Source organism: Battus philenor, unplaced genomic scaffold, assembly GCF_028537555.1.
Source record: "Battus philenor isolate CCGP_79_NKW_IND1 unplaced genomic scaffold, ilBatPhil1.0.hap1 SCAF_18, whole genome shotgun sequence".
NCBI classification, from domain to species: Eukaryota; Metazoa; Arthropoda; class Insecta; order Lepidoptera; family Papilionidae; genus Battus; species Battus philenor.
Window position 1 is genome coordinate 6,822,731 of NW_027181680.1, and position 20,950 is coordinate 6,843,680.

Here is a 20,950-nt window from a genome sequence, read left to right on the forward strand (position 1 = left end):
TTGAAAAGTAGAGAGCGCATTTATGCCACCTGAACCTTAAAGTGTCCTGTTTTTAAATTGCTTAACAAATATAATTAAAAACCGAAATATTGACAAGAACTAAATATTAATAATATGCTACGCAAAATAAATGTTGGATTATACATAAAAAGCTATAACATAAAACATTAGGCGCCTTATCAGAAATGCTAGTTATTCTAATATGTGGGATTACTATCATTACAGATACATGAATTCTATATCCATGTAAACCCATGAAGTTTTTTATTTAATTACATATACTACAGCAGGTAAATTATTTCCCTGATAAATAATAAAATAAAGATTAAGATATAATTTTAAATAGTTATTTATCGTCTTGTTACTTAATTTATGTGAGGTTAGAAACTTTACACTATAAGTCATTAACTCTTAAATTGAACATCTATTATGCTTTTAAGTACGAGCGTAGCTTTTAAGTAACAGGCGAACACATGTTGCATGTATATAAACGTTGATTTGTTACCGAGACAGTATTTTGGTGAAATAAAAAGTTCTATTCTTATTCATGCTGAAAAAATACCTTAATATTTTATCAATATGTTATACAAATCGTTAAATATTTTAAAAAACAGTACGGTACTTTCTGATAGCAAATCGTTTAAATATATTAGTAACTACAACTACATTGCCTCACGAATATAAATTTTAAGAGACCATAAAAATTATTTACATTTTATTTTATGTAGAAAACCATTACTATGTATTACAACTATTTGATTACAATGTGATATTAATGATTAATTTTATACTTAATTGTGCTATATAGATTTTGTTGTTCATGTTTCAAATATTTACGACCTCCTCAAAATAAAACATGTTTCATTTGAATGAATTTATTTTCGAATAAAATTGATATAAACTCTTTTGAAAATAAATTATTTAGTAAAGTTTAATTAAACTCGTAACTAAATATACGACAAACCTTACACATCATAACCGTTAACATGAAAAACTGTATTGGTATCTGAAGTTAAAATGTCAAGCTGACTGAAGGTCAAAGTTATACGAAAAGCTTGACAACAAAACAAACTTTTATTTACAAGAAAAATTGTGTAATTGCAGTATTATAATTTAGAAAAAACAGGTAGTGCATTGTAGTTGTAAGCAAAATATGGATGGTGCTGGTATGAGTTTGTTTCAAGGTGCGCCTAGTATACACATTAATAATAGTGCACAAGATAGATTGGAGGAACAAGAAGAACTTGAAGACCAAAAACGTCGTAATGAGGAGGTAAATATTTAGTAATAATGCAAAACAAATAACATGTATAAAGTAACTTCTACAACTTTGTTTTTATACTCTAGTTAAAGCATAAACTCGCTAATGCATTCGACGATTTGTTGGATGACGACGAAGGAAGTTCTGTAAATAGTAGCGGTAATTTTACATTAGACGCAACACATACAAATGGAGGTAAATGTCTGCCAATTTCATTTATTATTTTTACAAAACAATTTACTCAAAATGTAGTGATTTGTTAAATAATTTTCTAGCTCAACTACAAGGTAGATCTGGCTTGCCTCCAACATATATTGAATCTCTCAATCACCTTAAAGAAGCTTCGTCACCAGATTTACCAAAGGCATATTGTGATACTCCAAAAACTCATCATATAACACATCACAATGATGCAATAAAAATGCCATTCAGTCCTTATGCTGCTGGTGATGGGCAAAACAACTTTTTTCATCAGGATTATATAGGTTTGTGATTTCTTACATTTTATTTTTTTTTTGTAATAAAAAAAAGTTATTAAGTGTTATAATATAACAAACATTTGTTATAATTTCATTTATAATGGTAGCATCACTTAGATCCTTAACTCCAAAAGTGGTCCAGCTAGACCTCCAGGTGTCCAAGGGAGACTCAACAGGGCTCTTTGTTGGCTTGACCTCAATTATCAATCTAGGCTGATAATAATAAAAGGGCAGATTGTGTTGTGAGTAGATGTTAAAACAGTAAACCTTTCTTTTTTGATGTCCCCATTTAGCACAATAAAATATACAATTAATCAACATTAATTATCACTTTTTGGAGAATTATGAATTTGTGGTTGTAACTTAATAACAACACAAATTTCAATACATCAAATATTTACATTTTTTGTTGAGTTTTGGGAATATTATAGAAATGTATCTGTCTATAGAGGCTACTGGTTCTAACTAAATTTTGAAAGTGGTTAATGCAAAAAAAGCTTGGGGGCCTCTGATTTGATCAAATATTGTTTCAATTCATTGTTGAATTTTTTTGTAGGTTTTTTGATTGTTACCCTTTTGTTAAGAGATTTTTAGTAACAGTAGAATTATGCAGCAGATTTCCCTTGCCCATATTTAAAAGCACTTCAAACTAACTATACTTTATAAATACTTAACTTATAGGCTGGATAGCAATCTCACCAAAATTAGTATAGAAAGAATAGCCTTGACACTTTCCATAAATGTTTAGTAAATTTTATCTTAATGTGACTTATATATTTAATATTGTTTTGTGGCAAAGAATTAATTAAATTTTGCATTTTGTTATTTAATAATTAATTTTCTGGTTTTGCTTAAATTTCATAATATATATTTCTTAATGCTCTAACTATTTTAAGGCTTGTACATATCTATTAAACAGCAGTTTATTACGCCATATTTGTCTTATTCAGGTCACCATAACAACATTAATAATTATGAAGCCAGGCAAGAGTTCATGAATAATGAGCAACTAAAGGTTATGTATGAGGTAGGTACCACATAATAAAAAAATGCCTATTTATTTTTATTATTACTTTAGCAGTTTACAGTTTCACAGTTATATTCATTTATTATTATTTCTGCCTCAGAAGTTCTGTTCTGTTCTCACATTTTTTGCATCAGACCGGCAGCTAAGCTGTTAGGTGAAACTGTTAAGGGAAATATAGTGAATAAGCTGACTTATCCTAAGATTAATGTCACCGTCGTAGCTCGAAGAATTGCCTGTCTGAAATTGCCTCACTGTGTAGACCGACAGCTTAGCAAGATCATCGGAAGTTGTTGGATGGGGGTAGTTCAAGACTGGTGATCATCTTTTTGGTGGATATGATGATTTTAAAATTAAATATCCATGTGACATTTATCATTACTTGCTGGATTGATATTGTAGATTAGATGAATTACAATGAAAGAAGCAATGCAAGAAGAATAAAGACACATCTGACAATGAAGTGGTATTGTGCAGGTGTCATTTCTATGGAGACAAAAGGTGGTCTAGTCATAAGGACAATAAAAAAAAAATGGTATTAATGCTATTGCATTATTTATTATTACAATAATTGCTTTTACTTATTACTATCCCTGTAACCTCTCATGGAAATATTGCAAAGTTTTTATCTGTGTAAAAGTTTAAAAGCTTTGTTGACATTTTAATATTAAAAAATATATAGTTAATATATGGGTATACTTAAGAAATCTTGTCCGGAATAAAGTCTCGAATCATTATGATGATTGTAAGGATAAGTTCCAGTTTTAACATTACAATTTTTTATAGATGCGAGTAAAAGAATGCCAACAATTAGCTACACAAATAGAAAAGTTGGACACAGAGATTGAGAGCCTTCGAGCTAGATTAGCTGCAGCTGTCAATGATAAGGATAAAGCAGAACTTTCACTCCAGGAAGCTCATCATTTGCTTGGTAAAAAAAACTAGATTTTTTATTATGTATTACCATATTTTTTAAACTATTCTGTATTATCATATTATTTATTTAATTCTTGTACTCCTGTACATTCTTGTTCATCCTGGATCAGATGTGTGATAACCATAGTATATCAAACACTTTGGAAGTCAAGAAAAACAAAAATCCCTCTTTGCTATTCTGATGCCTTCAAGTATTTGTGTAATACACAGAGTGTTCACTTAGTCAGTGTAAGATCGTAGTGGGACTCTTAAAAAATATGCATTGTCAGCACCTTCAATGGTAACTGATAACTGGTGAAGAATCCCTCTGCTTACTATTGTAAGCAGAGTGATTTGATTGTAATCACCAGTTATCAAAACGACTAGAATGAAGGATCTTACTAGGTATAGCAATGAGGAGACCTTTGTCTATCGGAAAAAGCCCTGTTTTCTTATGGGATGACTGACTGAGGGTTCCAATTGTTTGATGTATCTCAATGTACATAGCAGCTTATTTCTTCATATTTACCTTTTAATGGTATGTCTCATATACTCAATAATTCACACTATAAATATATCAAATGTGATTCATGAATATATATGAATGAACCGTCAATGTATTTTTTAATATAAGTATCTTTATAAGTATCTTTATTGGTTTATGTTAATATAATTAATATATACAAATAAATTATACAAGTATATGACCTTAATTAGTTTTTCACTTTTACACAGAGATATACAAATGTTGACATATTTTTACATTTTGATAACAATGTTCTCTTATAGTTTGGTTTAAAAATAATTTATTTTGTAATTGTGTATTGTGGAAAATTTTAGAGAAACATATAATTTAAGCTTTTAGTATTTCTTTTTATCTTGTTTTCTGACTTATTTAAGGGCTCCACAACCAGTAATCCAATGTTGATAAAAATTTATTGAAATAACAGTTATATTTAAATTTTCTATGTAAAATCAACAATTACTATTGGTGTTTTGATATATCAAATCGTGTATATTTTTTAAAATTCTCAAAAGGCATGAATGTTGATCTAAGTGTCATACATATGCCTTACATTTATTGCAAATAGGTGTTTTTTATTTAAAAAATAGGATAATCTATAGTTGTTTCTTTTGTTATTGAAAATGCTGGTCTATTTAGATTGCTTCTTTGACAAATATTAATAGTCACATACATCTTACTACAGTATAGGGAATTTTTTTTTAAAGTTCTAAGAAACAGTCCATCAAGCAGCTTGCTCTGGGTAATATTTTTGTATATCCTTTTGATCTTATTTAAAAATTTTTCTTTAACTCATGTATTTCTTTCAAAGCCCTGTTACACGAGACGGTTAATAAATAAAAATATTAATCACCTTTGAAAATTTTAAAAATTAAAAAATTAGTAATTAAAAAATTAATTTAAAATTTAAAAATTAATAATTTAGTACAAAATGTGCTGTAAGTAAGGTATTTTTATAGCAATTATATGAAAAATCTATTGAATATGAAAATTATGTATTCATAATTATCATATTAGATAGATGTCCACTTCAAGTCTTCTCCCACAGAGATCGCCACGAGGACCGGTTTTGCGCTGTTCGCATCCAGAAACTATCTACAACTTTAACTGTATTGTTCGTTCAGCTATTGGGAGGTCTAAAATAAATATATTAAAATCTATTTATTTATTACTGTTTACTTTGTTTACAGCTTCAAGCAAGCATAAATCGATAGAGCTAGAACAACAGATGACAATGTTGACTGAGAAATTAGTGAAAAATGAACAAGATAAGGAACAGTTACGGCTAGAGTTGAGATCAGCTAACATCAGTTTACAGGATGTTCAGCAAAGATTGCATACTATGCAGGTATGATACAATTTCATTTAAAAAATAAAAGTGACTGATGAGACTAAAATTTTACAATACATAAGAGTATGCTCTTGGTGGATTTGATTTAATATTGTATTTTTAAGTTTTTCTTTGTGTACATCAAATTATGGTAGGGTTTATTTTATATTAAAGTTTCTTCTTTCAGGTAGCGCACACACATGATACCGATGCCTTGTTTAGGGAGCAACAAGATAGGTAACTATTTTAATTTTTGATAAATATGTGCGATAAAAAAAAATATTTTTATTTGAATAGACAAAACATGTCTCTAAATTTAATGGAATTTACCACTGTTATTCACAAATGAAGTCAGGAAACGTGATTTTTTAAATATTGTAGTATGTTGGTTCAAGACTGAACAATCATTATCTAATAAACATAGAAAGAAGAGACCGAATTTTTCATTAACATAGCAACCGAGTTGAGGTTCAGTCCTCTTGTGTCGGACTGTTAAGCGGGTATTATCAAAGAGTAACAGCCGTGTTTACTACGTGGGGGATATTGAGTTTTATCATTCTAAGGAGTGCCTGTCAAAGCGACATAAGAGCTCAGCGGCCTACCAATCCGTTGAAATGTAGCATGTAGGAGCCGGAGGACTCAAACTTCGCTATCTGAAAAGAGGTCTTATGAATTTGCAATTGCCATTTGGCAAGCAGTGTGCTCCTGGTCCAAAAAACAACGACATTAAAAGTATATATAGTTTTTAAAACAGTCTAAAATAATAATCCTCATTTTTTCCAGGCATCGAGAAGAAATGGATAGAATGCAAAATGATTTAATGAAGGCTAGAACAAGACTTGAAGAGAAAGTAAGTGTTATTTATTATTATAGGTAATATTCATGTAATAATATTCAGCATTATTCTTTCACTACTCAACATTTTTAGGAAAATGAAATAAAAATACTCGAGAAACGTTGCATGGAAAAAGATCGAGAAAAAGAAGATATATTAATAGAAAAAGGAGCCACGATAAACAGGTTAGCTAGTGAATTAGAAGCTGCGCAGAGTAGATTTGTCAGTGGCGAAAGTGCACGCTTGAAGGAGAAAGTGTTGCAACTGACCACAGACAGGAATACTGCTAGGGAACAGGTGAAAGAACTTGGGGTAAGATATCAAATATTAACTTTGATTATTTTTTATTTCGTAGGTGACTGTAGGAAATGTACCTTGATGTGTTTTACAGTTGGACATTTTGAAGTGATAGGAAAGTCTATGCCTCCTATAACTTCTATACCGTCTAATCGCTGTACCACACCTTAGGTTTCATTCGGCGAGACGGGTAGAAATATCGACAACACCGTTCCGTCATACTGCCGTTATCACCCGCGTCGCTCGTGTTCTTTTTTCCTTGCTCACCTTCTAGCCAACTTTCCAATATCGAAGAACAGCGGTTTTGATAGCACTATAATTATGATAAGGAATGGTCGCTTGGGTGAAAGGCTCTTTAGGTAGGCAAAAAGATCCCTTGAGAGCGAACTTAGCTGTCCTGTCTCATTGCATGAATAACATTCCTTATCGGAAATGTTATCGCTGAACCTGTGTTTAATCTGTAACTTCTTTTGCATCATAAACCTTACAAAAGTGCAGCATAACCGCTGTAAAGCGCCTTAAGTATTTGTGCGGCGAGATAGAGGAATAATCTCTTGCTTTTGTATCCTCGACCTGCAACCTTGCCGCTCTTTTTTAAGGCGCGGTGCAGCAGTTTCGGCACTATCCTTGACATTACGACATTTTAGAATGTTTATAAAAAATAGGTTAGAATAATTTTCTTATTTTTGATTTTGCAATAAAATTTATTAAAATTAACTCTTTCAGTCAAAATTAGAGCTAACAGCTCATGAACTTGTTCTCTGTAGGAGCAAGTTGTCTAATAGTCAAAAGGAATACGAAAATTGGCGTACCACTCTCAATCAAATCTTAATGGAGTGTCTTCCTGATAATTCGTTAAAAATAGGTAAGTAGAGTTAAATTCCTATTCGAAATATACTATGTATAGACAATTTATTTGTCAATTCTAAGTTGTAACAGTTTTATCTTGAGTTTTTATTTCGTAGAATCTATTATGTTACTCAATATTTTTCTCCAGGAGAGCCACCATCGCCCGGTAAATTGGCAACACTGAAAGAAATTCTTAGTCGATATAAACAGCAAATTCAAAAATTGTCTTCTTTACAAGAGGAACTTGTCAAGCGGTAATGTATCAATGTATTTAAAAAAAAAACATAAGAAATCGATCCATAGACTAATACAGAATGAGAGCCTGATTTATGATCGATTATATGTAAATTCTGTCACTATAAAAATTTGTATAAGTAATATTAAGTGAGAGTGGATAATTTAATTTATTTTTTTAAAGCTTGTGAACTGCATGAATGAATAATTTTAGATAAATTGAATTTAAATTAAAACTCGTAACAGGTAGTAGTTAACGGTTAAAGCCGCCATTTGATGTTAATTAACTAACCAAGAAAGATTAAAGGAATACAAAAGTATTAGTGTTGTAAGAAGCCAAATTTACTTTCTTCATTAACTTTTTTTTCCGGTCCAGTTTTTTTTCAGTCAATTGACGCCCACAGCAAGTCATAGGTCTCCCTCAAGACTTAACTATGTCATTGGTACACCTAGAGAGGATGGTTGTCTACCCCTGTAGCGTCGTACCGGCTCGCGGTCGCCTTTTAAAAATGTTACGTTGCATGAGCGATACGCCCCGCCTTCCACTTCAGATGAGCAATTCTTCCAGCTACGTCAGTCAAGTTTTGGATCCGTAATAATTATTATTATCCAAAATTATAATTGACAATATGATTTATATTACAGTGATAAGAAGTTGGAGCAGCATCGAAAACAGGAATCCGAATTGAGGTCAAAGATAGAGGAACAAAAAGGCATAGAGTTGCAGCTTAACTCGCGATTGGCTGTATTACAAAACAAGCTGGACTTGCTCGGCAACGGCTCTAATGACGAACTATTGGAAAATTATAAGCAACAAAATGAGCATCTAAAGACCGAGCTGGAAGAAGTCAGAGCTGAACTTAAATCTGTTAGTTTTTATATTTTTTTTTAATTTGTTCCTCTGGTATGGGGGTAGTCTAAGATTTGGCTGGATATACAAATTTTTATTGTACTATATTTTATCGCTGTTTGCGGGCAGCGCAAGATTGGTCATGGTGGCTATCTTTGGGGGAGGCCTATACCGTACATTGAGCATCTAACGGCTTATATCATAACAAGCAATAACTTTAATGATGTCTGTAAGAAGCATAGCATTTACTCTTTTAAGACCATCGTTCCTTATTTTTTTTTTGAACGAATTGGCAGTTATTATTTCTCAGACTTTTATTCGCGTCAATAATTCTGAAAAAACATTTTAGTTTCGGATCCTTGTCAAATATTTATAACTTAATTATACAAATTAATTAAAAATAAACATAAGTATGTTCACAAATGTATTATACCAACCTAATGCTCATAATAGAGTTGCTAAAGAAAATTATAAGTTTTGTAATTTCTTAATATTTTCGCCATATCTAATAGAGTTCGTTTATTACATCTGAATGGGCAAAATATATCCCTGACGAGAAAAGTGATTTATATCTTTTCGATCTTGGGATATCACTCTTTTATATTTTTAACTCATTTAGCTCAGTACGGCTCAAAGAATAAGTTATATAAAGAATAAGGTAGCTAAGACTAAAAATATATCCTTTATATCTTCAGCTCTCTTCGCTCAGACTTAGAACTCAGAAAGGCGGAATAAAACGTGTGAAATATTCCTTTCTAGCATTTTATGTCTTTGTCAAAAAACACAAAAAAGCTTTAACGCCCGCGTGTGTTATGTTGTCGTTTGGAAAATCCGTAGTTTACATTTTTAATACAAACATAAAATAGTTATCCATCTCTCTCTCTAGGTGTAAATTGCTTTATCAACCCATCTCTTTCTCTCTAACTCTGAACGAGCCGTGACTCTTCACGAAAATTGTGTTTGAAGTATAAAGATATAATTAAAACATGCGAGCTAGTAAGTAATTATATCTTTTGCAAAGATATATCTTTCTTGTCTTTAGCTCACGAGCTACCCATCTATAGTGTCACAGGTTATTTACATGTTATAGTAACGGGTGAGAAATAAAATTTACTAATACAGGATGTCTGGTGGAAGATTTATATTTTCAAACTGAATTAATAATGTATTATTATAGATTAATTTTAATTAAAGTAGTGAACCATAGAATCGAAATGCGGATTTATTTTTCTTAACAGTATGTCATCTAAATCCGTCTTCCGTCGAGTTGCACACACTGTTCAAAACGAAGCCTTGCGTTCTGGCTACACACGCTGCTCGATTCATTTGAGCTGATTTCTCGACGAATATTTTCTTTTTAATTCAGATATTGTTATTGTAAAATCTCTCTTTAAGGTATATGCATTTATATTATTGCAGCTGGATCTTAAATACACAGAATTAGAGATGGAATATGAGAAACTCAAAACTGAAAAGGGTAGTCGCGCTTCGATCGTCCAGGAGGCGAATGCAGACCTGTTAAGAGAGCTGGAACGTTACAGTGGACAACTTAAAGATACACTCAAAGAAAACGGAGAGCTCAAAACTCTGTATTTACAGGTATTGGCTAACTTCATCATTAAAATTCGTTCCCCTATCTTATTGAGAGGCAGGGACGTTTTTATCTTTTAATGAGTCACTTTTCTCTCTTTTTTTTCTTAAATCCTAGCCGTCTTATTACGGTGGCCTTCAGTCCAGAACTTTAATGCTCCAGCGGCCATCTGTTCTACCTGTGTAATTTGCCCAATGCCATCTGTTTGTTTTTTTTTCGTACATTACTTAGGTTTTTATAAAATTTCATTTAAATATAATTTTTTACGTGTGGATGGATTTGATGATAAAATAAACATTTTTAATTCATTTTGTTCTTGTAAAAGACTAATTTTCTATAACCAAAAAAATCTAATTTATTATACACAGGTATGTAGCGCACGTGATGCGGTGTCCAGGGAACTAAAAGATAACCAAATGAAAATGCAAAAAGAGAGAGAGTTATTTAAATCACAAGAAAAAGATTATGTAGAAAGAATAGAGAAACAGAAGCAGCAATTGGAAAAACTTTCAGCGGACCTCGCTAACAGTAGAGAAGAATTAGACAGGGCCAATAAAAGAATATCGGAGTTACAGAAAGAGTTTACCGATAAGCAAAAAGAGTTCACTGAGAAACTGAACAAGTATTTAGAAGGTAATGTAATTTATTTTACACGACAAAATCACAAATTTATTAAAGTGCTGCCGAATCCGCTGTGCTGTGCCTTAGGAAAGTGCGGTGAAGTGGAGGCTGTGGAAAAAGAGTAGACTGTCGGAACGTAACAATTCTGCCATCCTTTTCGCCGCGAGCAATTGTGTCATTGTTGTTTTTTTTTTTAATTACAAAGTAGTTCTTTTTGTGTTAGTGACCTATACTTTTAGCCAGAGGCATTTACAGCTTCAACGAGGGGGAGATGACTAAGCGATGACGTTTAGCCTGGATTTTACAATTATTAATCTGATAAGCTCCCATGAGGGCTTTAGTTTGGGGTGTTAAATCAATTTATTCAATAATATTATTGTAATATTACTTTAATTCATCGGATTAGGAGGTCGTAGTAGTCTTAGGGCTTTTAGGCAGCCATTACAGATTAGTCATAAGGGAAAAGGAACCTTTACTTGGTTAGTTATTCTGATTCGACAGGCTGCCAAACTAATAAATTTGGTTCTGATCTGTCGATGTCACATGGGGGTCTTGAGATGTCGTGGTCTCCGTAGACAAACAGAATTCATTTGTAGATAGGTGTATGAAAAATAGGAACAAATAAGCAGATTTTAATAAAATTTTTGATGAAAACCTTTTATAAAGGCAAACATTTAAGTTGTAAAAAGTGATATTTTATGAGGCGAATTTAAAGCAATTTGAAACATGGTAAATTGAAAATTAGTACTTCTTGAGTAATCTTCTACCCTTATCATATCTCTTAAACATAATGAATACAGTAACCTGTAAATTTTTAAAGTAAATTAACACCTAATGCCGTTTATTTCTTTTTACATTCCAGATGAGAAGAGTGCACTGCGTAAAGAAATGCAACCTTGTCTACAGTGTGATAAACAAATAAAACAAATTAAATATTTAGAGGAACAACTGGCCAAATGTACAGCAAGATTATGTTAGTATTAAATATATTAATTTATTTCCCCTGTTTGACGTCCACTGCTGGATATAGGCCAGGCTTTTTAGATTTTAGGGTCTGTTGTAAACGGCCTTCATCTTCGACCTTAACAAGGTCTTATGTTTATATGGACGGATGTCCCACACTGTGCTTTCCGGCCTCTGGTTTCTACTCCAGAACCTAAATATAGTGTCTATGTGAGTGTAAAGTTTAAATAAAGGAAAGAATATTTTTAATGTCGACGTAGCTTAAAATTACTAAAGACAGATATTTTTTGGTTCACATACTGATTATAAATATACATAAAAATATATCAGGTGTAAGACTTTCTGGAAAAACACTACATGCATTAATAGTAAAAGCCTCATAAAAATGCTCAAGTTCACCCAAAGAGCAATGGAGAGGGCTATGCTCGGAGCTTCGCTGTGAAATCGAATCACAAATGAGATCCGCAGAGGAACTAGTGTCAACCACGTACTTTGAATTGTTTCCTATAGAATTGTTCGCCAAATGTGCGAAGTACACAACTGATGGAAGTTAGGGCCGAAATTTTCTCGAGTGCGAACAGGAGTAGTAGTGGTAGACTAGATGTACCGACGACAGGTGTACAGGCGATCTTTCAGGCTTGCAGTAGTCGTCTATCGGGTAGTAAGAAAAAGTTTAGTGTACATGTTACCAATAATGGGAACCCTTTCCCAGATACATATTCCATTATAGGTTAACTTACAACACTGACTTACAGTATGGGATCCAGTAAAATAATAAATAATGTTTTAGTATATTTTTAAAAAGTAATTTTGTTATAGCATCTCAAGAAAGCAGTGAAACATTAATGAAGGAGTTAAAAGGTAAGGCGGAATTTTTCCAGCAGTACATTGTGGAGAGGTACAAGAAGCTGGTTGACCAACGCAGTGTTGCCACTAACACTGAAGGAACCGAATCACAAAATCCAACAGGCTTGGAACAACTTACGCAAGACAGCGATGATGACCTAACTTCTAAGGTACTTTAATAAAAACTTTTATATATCTTACAAAGTAATATTAAATGTATTTTATACGTTCTAAAATCGGAAGTAGTTGTGGCGACGATCGTTGGAGCCGAAAGCTTCTCGAATGAGAACACAAGCAGGTAGACGCTACGTGCGAAAGGCTCCACTACCGACCATCGACACAATGAAGGTCACAGGAAGTCGCTGAATGTGGAAGAGCGCGTGACCGGTCATTGTGGCGATCTTTGGTAGAGGCTTATGCTTTTCAGTGGATATCTATTGGCTGACATGAATGAATGAATGAATGCTTCAAAAAAATCCAGAAATTTTTCTTAATTTAGCAGTGTAGGGGAGAATACAGATCACACACCCGTGGGCGCACACATATTTACATGTAATACAGATTGTCCCATACATGAACGTTAAACGGAAAACAAGTGATAGGACAATATAGTAGCTAATCCCCAGAAAATCATTTTGTTTAATATGGTCGCTTTGAGTGTAGTAATAATATTGTTTATCAAAAAATACTATTGTTTTTAGAATTAAGCTAGGACATCATGAAAATTCGTCTACCATTTACAAAATGGTAAGATGAAAGTAAAAAATAAAATAAATATATGGTCTTAGTAAATCATCCTTTACTTTTTTTTTCAAAATAAAAATACATGTTATTTAAAATTATCTTTCATTCTTAAAGTTAATCATTAGATTAGGAATATATTACTAATAACTGTGCTAATTTACAGACAGCTGTAATGATGCGTGAAAAGGCAATAAGGGAACAAATAGCAGACAAATTTACCCTAGAGATGAAAACAATGGAAATGAATAGCGCAAAACGTATTAAGGAATTAGAAGCCGAACACTTGGTTACAATCAATAAATTAAAACAACTGTTGGAAAGAAAAGCCCATGAAGTGGAAACATTAAAGGAATTCATACTTTCAGAACGCAATAAAGTTACGCAAATTTTGGAAGCTAAAGAAAATGAGATATCAGTACTTATAAAGGATCATAACGAATTGCAGAACGAATGCCAAAAGGCGAAAGATGGCTGCGTCGAATGGAGAATCAAAGCGGAGAGGTACAAAGACAGACTGACTAGGCTAGGATCTCTGGAAGATATGCTCAAGAAAGAAAGAGAAGATTGGAAAAAGAAGACGAACATGAACGCTTCGGAATGGCAATTGTTGAAAGTGAAAGTAACAGAGCTGCAAGAACAATTAGTGCAACAGGAACAGAACTATAGTAAATTGCAAGCAGAATATCAAATGTTACAAGAAAAGTATAGGAACGCAAAGAAAACTATTTATACTTACAAGGTATTTTTTCAGAGTAATTGTCTACTGTAGAGATCTTTGGGTGCGACCGATGCCTTGCAGTGTCTGCCAGCAGATATGATGATTGTATACTCTATTTTCATTTCGTTGTCAGAAACACTAAATACTTAAGTACTAGTCTTTTTAATTGGAATATACATCATTGTATTTTAAAAAATTATGATGATAAATTTAAAAAAAAATTGTCAAACTTAACATCATCGAGTCAAAATTACTTCATCAATTAGTGACCAAATTTTATTAAACAGAAAATTAAAAAAAATCTCTTACAGTTTAAAGATAAAATTGATATATTCAACATTGGAATATTTAACAAGATTAATTTTTTTTTAAATCTATTTTATGTTAAAATCTACTTAGTGTCGCCAGGTGTTATAGTTGTGGAGAAGCAGAAATAAATTCCACAACAACACATCTTTTAAAAAAGTTTAACAAGACAGATTTATGTATATACACATGTAAAAATCAATTTTTATTTACTTTGTGCATATCTGCAATTATTTGGGGACTATAAGCAGATTTTTTATCCTTTATCACGTCAAGGCACTCCTTAGTAGGAGATACCTCATCCTTTACCAACTATCAGGAAAGTTTCTTGTGTATCTTGGCATTTGAGTCGTTCAGTGTAGTTAATAGTTGGTAATGCGGTGGCTAAGTCATTCCGAAATTTTCCAGTCGCAGTGTCCCTCCTTGGGCGCATTTGAAATTGTTCTTACGATAACATTTTGCAGCCTTTGAATAATTTAAAAGTCGCTGGTACTTCGCCGTATCCGCCATACATCCATATTAGTTTCAGGATTGTTTTAAATATCATATAAATATTTCTGAATCGCATGCTCAGCCCATCATATCGCTTTGATTTGATATGGTTTTTCCAGGTCAACCTTTTGTCCAAGTGTATACCGAGGTACCGAACAGAGGCCGTTTGTGGCGGAATGTTGTCTCCCATTTTTACCACAATGTCAAAATGAAAACAAAATAATCAAGCGATATAATTGCCTAAGATATGCCTTTATGTAGGTTTTGAATTTAATAAAGGACAGTTTGCAGTCGAAATTTTGGTGTAGCCAGTTATTCACGGTACCTTGTAAATACACCATGGACATCACCTTATTTTGAATAATAGGATAATTGTAAGATGGTAGGATTTTTAAATCGTAACACAGCTTGAAAATTAATTATCTATCATAAAAAAGAAATCCCTAATCCCTTGATGTAGGTTCTTTGATCAATGGAAACCTTGTAACCACTTATTTTAAGTTGGAATATAACATTATAGGGGAGTTCAGTTTATTCTAGTTTCTCTTCTGATATTCTTCTCAGGACATACTAAATGACTACAGTTGATTCAAAGATTAATAATATTGTTTTTCTCAAATAGTTTAAATTTTTTTTAAGTAATTGCTTGTTTTATGAGTGATAGTTTATTTTGGTTTCAGGACTACATGGCAAAGAAAGATACGCATGTCAATAATGAAATCAACCGAATACAAGATGAGTACAGAAAGATATTTGTTAAATTGCAAAATCAAATTAATTACCATATTAATTGTAGATTACAAGAGGAAAGGAATAGAGGGAAGAGAACTCCCGTCCCACAATATCAGGAATATGACGTTAGTAAATTTATTTAATAGTACAATAAGGCTTAGCTGGCATTAGTTTTTTTTTTTGGCATTGGTAAAAAAATAATTTCTTAATGGAACATTAATAATTTATTTATAAGCTTGTGAACAGACAACTTAGAAATCTCTTTCTATTTGTCTTGTACACACACCCTTGGTAGAGTCTTAGGCCATGGACAAATCAAATATCTTGTGTAGAGAAAATATAAGCTGTTAGATTAGGTTTGATTTTACAATAATAATTAAAGATTAACAGTTTGGCAAGTTGAAGAGGTTGCTATAGTGCGTAGAACTGGTGACCACTGGTTCCTTGATATTCTAGACACCATTGATTTGTAAGTGCAGCATAGGAAGTCCACTTACAAGGTGAACAGACAATCTTGATAAGACAATTGGAAGATACTGAATGCAAGATGCTTCAAATCGGTGCTATTTGAAAGCTTTAAGGAGGACCATGTCTTACAGTGGACAACTTACATCTGTAATGATGATGATGATAAATAACCCATCATATGAATTAAATTAAATATTGATATTAATGCGATACAAATTAAATTTGCTAATTCATTAATAAATGTCAATCCAGCTTTGTATCCCTTGGTAAGATATGGTTCTGGTTGTAGAGTGGAAAGGATTCTTAGCCTACACTATTTTAAGTTAATGAAATATATAAATATGTTTCTTACATATTTTTAATGTTTCTTACAGTGTAGCGATATGATAAACAAATTGAACGAAGATTTCTCTCGTCTCGCTCAAGACAATTTTAAAAATGGACAAAATAAGTGACAAAGTACAGGTTTTTAATTTGTTAGCTAATTATGGCCATAACGATCTCTTTTTGGTACAAAACTATACAAATATGTTTTAAATTATCTATTGGGACCAAGAACAAGTAGAAGATAGTACTAAATTCAAAATAATATACACCCAAATATATTTTGAAAAATCGTGACGCTGAGTAAAAAATAAATACATGTGACACAGTAAATTTAAAGGCGTGTTCTACAACTATAATAGGTTGTTTAAAAAAAAACTTCTGAAATATTTTCTCATAAAACCATGCAAAGTGATGTAATAATGAAATTCATATTACATAAGTATTTATGAAACATAAACAATTAATTTTTATTATGAAAAAAATATTAAAATTTGTGTAAAGTCAAATACAATCCATTAGTACAAACCATGAAATTAAAAAATCTGTTTTGTAACTTTTCATGCACCAAAGACACTATCACCAGTGTATACGACAGATGTTCAGATGTGCTGATGTATGGCACAATTGTTGGCTTTAAAGAAATTCTTATCCCTCCAATTATATTTTGTTGTTGTATAGATAAATATCTGGCAGCACTCTCAAAATAAGACTTCTACAAATGAATACTTGCTAGAACAAAAATAATTGGGTGTATATTATGTATTATTTATATATTATTAATTTCTATAGGTGAGGTATGAATTGACTTAATGATATTAAGCATTTAAAAACTTTACTACTGTTTAACTTTTTAATTTTTAACCTGTGTAAATTGTATGACAATAAATTTAAAGTTTGTCCATGAAGATATTTTGTATATTATACAATTAATAGTATTATGTTAAATTCTACATTCCTTCTTATTCCATTCTATATCTTTGTGTTGAAATAAAGTTATATGTTTAAAACATATTTTCGAATTTATTTATTCTTGCTCAATTGTTAAATCGCAAATTGTTAATGTTAATTAGTATTCTGTATGTATTACCTTGAGATGTCGATTTATAGCATTTTTAGGCCTAATTAGTTTTAATTGTCTATATTGTAATAAAGAAATTTTTCATATATAAAAATGTGTTTATTTTTTAACATAATACCTCGATGGTACAAAAGGCATTTTAGAAACGACACATGAAACGTCTTTTCCACGTATATTAACAAATAGCTCTGTGCCTGGTTTCTTCAGTTGTTCTGGAACATATCCCATAGCAACGTTACCGCCTAACGATGGACTTGGGCAACCGCTAGTCACTTTACCAACAACTTCACCCTCGCTATTCTTGACTGCAGCGTCTTTCCTTGCCGGTGCACCTTTCTCCATTCTTATTCCCACTCTTCTCTTATCTACTCCTTCTTTAATCTGTCGCATTATAATATCGGCACCCGGGAAATTTAATTCACCTCGTCGCCTCTTAGAAACCAACCAGGTTAAGTTTGCTTCAACCGGTGTAATACTTTCGTCAATGTCGTTTCCGTACAAACACAACCCAGCCTCAAGGCGGAGAGAATCACGAGCCCCTAGACCAGCAAGCTTCACGTTATCGTTATGTAACAGAGCATCGGCAACAGAGCTTGCCTGGTCAGCTGGGATAGATATTTCCACACCATCTTCTCCCGTGTAACCACACCGAGTAACACGACATTCTACACCGGCTACTTGTCCTACTGTAGATGTCATAAACATCAAATTTTCAAGATTAATTTTAGTAAGAGGTTGCAAAGCAGACACCGCCTTTGGACCTTGTACTGCTATAAGAGCTCTCTCGGTAACATTTAAAAATTCCACTTTCAAATCTTTCCCGTTTTTAATATACGTTTCGGATGTTTCTTGCATATGCTGTTTGTCGACGTCCATTCGTCCAGCGTTTGAAACAATATATAATTGGTTATCTTTCACCTTAGTCACGATCAAATCGTCAATTATTCCCCCTTTACTATTGAGAAAAACTGTCAAGGAGCTTGTGCCATCTGGCATTTCTTTTAAATTTACCGGACATAATGATTCGAACCAAGAAATGCAATCCTTACCGTATACATTTGTTTGTAGCATGTGCGAGACGTCGAAAATAGATGCATTACTTCTTGTAAATAAATGAGACGATGAAACGCTTTGATCTGAGTATTGCACTGGAAGCAGATAACCCGCGAAGTCCACTAGTTTGCCACCGTATTTTTCGTGAAAATCATACAAAGGAGTCTTTTTAGATTTACTGTTGTCACCATAAGAACGATTTTGCGTTGTATTAATGCACCAAATTCTTATGTTTGATTCTTTTTTTAAAGACACTCGAGTTATATTACGAAAACCTATCATCGTGATCGTTGTGAAGAATTTGTTGCAAGACAGAGCGAAGTGCACGACACTTTATCAAACTTTCGTAATTAGGGGTCAGACGGTTAAGAAAATAAGTTAGCGATAACACATTAGTTTGTCCTTTTGTTCATTCTCCTAATTAAAATAGCATCAAATATTGTTGTTGAAAACAAATTAATTGTTGGCCAGTTTTCGAGATCAGAGATGTACCGGAAGGGTAACTACATTGGCGCACGCCCTTGCAGCCTGTTGGGAAGATGAAAAAAACTGCCGGCACTAACTTGATTCGAATTGTCCAATCTAGAAAGGACCTTTGTAGAATGCCTTCTCCTGCAAATGGTTATGGCAGATAACCAAATTGAAGCAACCTAATCATTAAATGATTAATAAATACTATGTAAAATCGACACTATATTGAACTTATAAAATTTAGGTTTAATTACCAATATAGAATTAGATTAAATACTATCTAAGTTTTATTATACCTTTGTAATCTGCAATGAAATAAAAGGCTTTCGTTTTATTTTTTATAATTATAACAAACCACATTTAAATTCAACTTCTGAAATTCTTCTTTATTGCTTTCCACTGGCATTACACTGTTAGGTATTCATAGCTTTATTTTGTCTGTTATAATTGACAACTTGTTTACATTTTTAGGCTATATAAATGGAGTACATACATAATTGGGATATAAATAAGTTTGTCTAAAAAAATGCGTTATAAAATTACTAAAATTTCATTTTACATATATTTCCATACAAATGTTCTTTTTAATAACTAATTTTCTAACGCTACTACATTAACTACCAAAACTATACCTCACAAATGCCTCTCCATGCCTGATGACTCATTACGGTTTCGCACCAACCTTAACCACCATGTTTCTATTTAATCTGATAGTTGTATGTATAAACTATCCAAATTTTAGTTATGGGTAACTTAACATAAATTAAAACTGTGCCCAAAAAGTACATAAACAAAAGTGAATTTAATGTATTTGAGTAATTATTATGAACTTTTAATTTATCATCAAGGCAATTTTGTTCATTGAACTTTGGTCAATTTAATTGTAGTAATTTTTGTAACAAGTAATGTCTTTTTGAATGTAAGTCTTGTATTTATTTGTGATATTTTATTTGCCAATGGTATTATTACAATATAGGTATTGATCAGTTTAATAATACATTAATTTATAAGATGTAAGTAGATATATGTTGAAAACAAATGCTTAAAAACAAAAACAAATTACAGAGAGCATCTCGGAAATGTGCCCAATTTTTAAATAAATAGATTTCTTGTTCAAAGCACTACAGAGATATTTATATAATGCCCCACAAACATGCCTGGGGAGATCCTTAACAAGTGTATACAATGAATCAAACAATTTAAAATTGATTTGTTTTTTTTTACACAAAATGCAAGAGTACATTGAAAATTTATAAAAATAGTTTGATTGTGACGGGTATTAAAGAAAAAGAATTGCAATAAAATTTGTTTGAATTTTTTTATTTACTATTTAACATTTTAATATACTGTTCATGGTCCAGTAATTCACTCTTTGTTGAATCTGAATTTGCTATACTAGACAACATAATAGCAATAAAACCATTAGAATCTGGTTCTTCCTTTAAAAATATCGGGTTCTTTACTAACTCCTCATTAACCTCTATCAGTGTACCCTTCATACAAGCTGGTACATCAAAGTTTTTACCATTGCTGTATTCAATTTTACATATGACTGATTTTGGAATTAAAATTTGACCTCCTTTTTTGCCTTTTCCTTTAACTGTGTTAGTTAATCTATCAATATTACCAACATTGAAATTTATTTTGTAGTCATTATCATTTTTGAAAAAGAAATGGCTTGGAGCAAGACTCAATAGTGTGATTCTGTTTGAATGGAACATGAGCATTATGTCATTATTTTCAATTCCATCAACATTGAGTATGTACCTTTTACTAAAGTATCTGTCTGTGAATGATTTAAAGTTTGATAGATCTGTTAAATTGACTGAATCTAAAATGTTATATTCCATATTGATTTTAAATTTTTTCTTGCTGTTGAGACTGTTCTTGTGCTAGAATACGTGCTCGAATTGCAGCATGCTTTCGTATCGATTCTTCGTAAC

The 20,950-nt window shown here is 32.0% G+C and overlaps 3 protein-coding genes across 3 annotated transcripts; 1 reads left to right on the forward strand and 2 right to left on the reverse strand.

Annotated features, from left to right (window-relative positions):
- The first annotated feature begins 1,036 nt into the window (after positions 1-1,036).
- On the forward strand, positions 1,037-17,307 carry LOC137920237 (putative leucine-rich repeat-containing protein DDB_G0290503). Its single transcript, XM_068763512.1, has 19 exons — positions 1,037-1,273; positions 1,348-1,456; positions 1,537-1,746; positions 2,691-2,767; positions 3,551-3,695; positions 5,393-5,550; positions 5,720-5,769; positions 6,316-6,382; positions 6,461-6,679; positions 7,391-7,529; positions 7,662-7,767; positions 8,393-8,615; positions 10,017-10,196; positions 10,557-10,821; positions 11,672-11,782; positions 12,592-12,788; positions 13,526-14,101; positions 15,559-15,735; positions 16,453-17,307. The coding sequence occupies exons 1-19, from the start codon at positions 1,154-1,156 to the stop codon at positions 16,531-16,533; spliced, it is 3,210 nt and encodes a 1,069-aa protein (XP_068619613.1). The 5' UTR covers positions 1,037-1,153; the 3' UTR covers positions 16,534-17,307.
- On the reverse strand, positions 17,308-18,848 carry LOC137920238 (aminomethyltransferase, mitochondrial). The gene has a single exon (XM_068763513.1). The coding sequence runs from the start codon at positions 18,816-18,818 to the stop codon at positions 17,583-17,585; it is 1,236 nt and encodes a 411-aa protein (XP_068619614.1). The 5' UTR covers positions 18,819-18,848; the 3' UTR covers positions 17,308-17,582.
- A 1,460-nt stretch (positions 18,849-20,308) lies between these two features.
- LOC137920332 (protein Abitram) lies at positions 20,309-20,950 on the reverse strand. The gene has a single exon (XM_068763632.1). It carries the CDS (start codon positions 20,855-20,857, stop codon positions 20,327-20,329), a length of 531 nt encoding a protein of 176 aa, XP_068619733.1. The 5' UTR covers positions 20,858-20,950; the 3' UTR covers positions 20,309-20,326.

Excerpts from the sequence above, each read along its gene's own strand:
- LOC137920332 (XM_068763632.1), bottom strand. The coding sequence starts at position 20,857 with ATGGAATATAACATTTTAGATTCAGTCAATTTAACAGATCTATCAAAC.
- LOC137920237 (XM_068763512.1), top strand. The coding sequence starts at position 1,154 with ATGGATGGTGCTGGTATGAGTTTGTTTCAAGGTGCGCCTAGTATACAC. Across the intron at positions 6,383-6,460 it reads GAACAAGACTTGAAGAGAAA|GAAAATGAAATAAAAATACT; the intron begins GTAAGTGTTATT and ends CAACATTTTTAG. Across the intron at positions 10,197-10,556 it reads TCAAAACTCTGTATTTACAG|GTATGTAGCGCACGTGATGC; the intron begins GTATTGGCTAAC and ends TATTATACACAG.
- LOC137920238 (XM_068763513.1), bottom strand. The coding sequence starts at position 18,818 with ATGATAGGTTTTCGTAATATAACTCGAGTGTCTTTAAAAAAAGAATCA.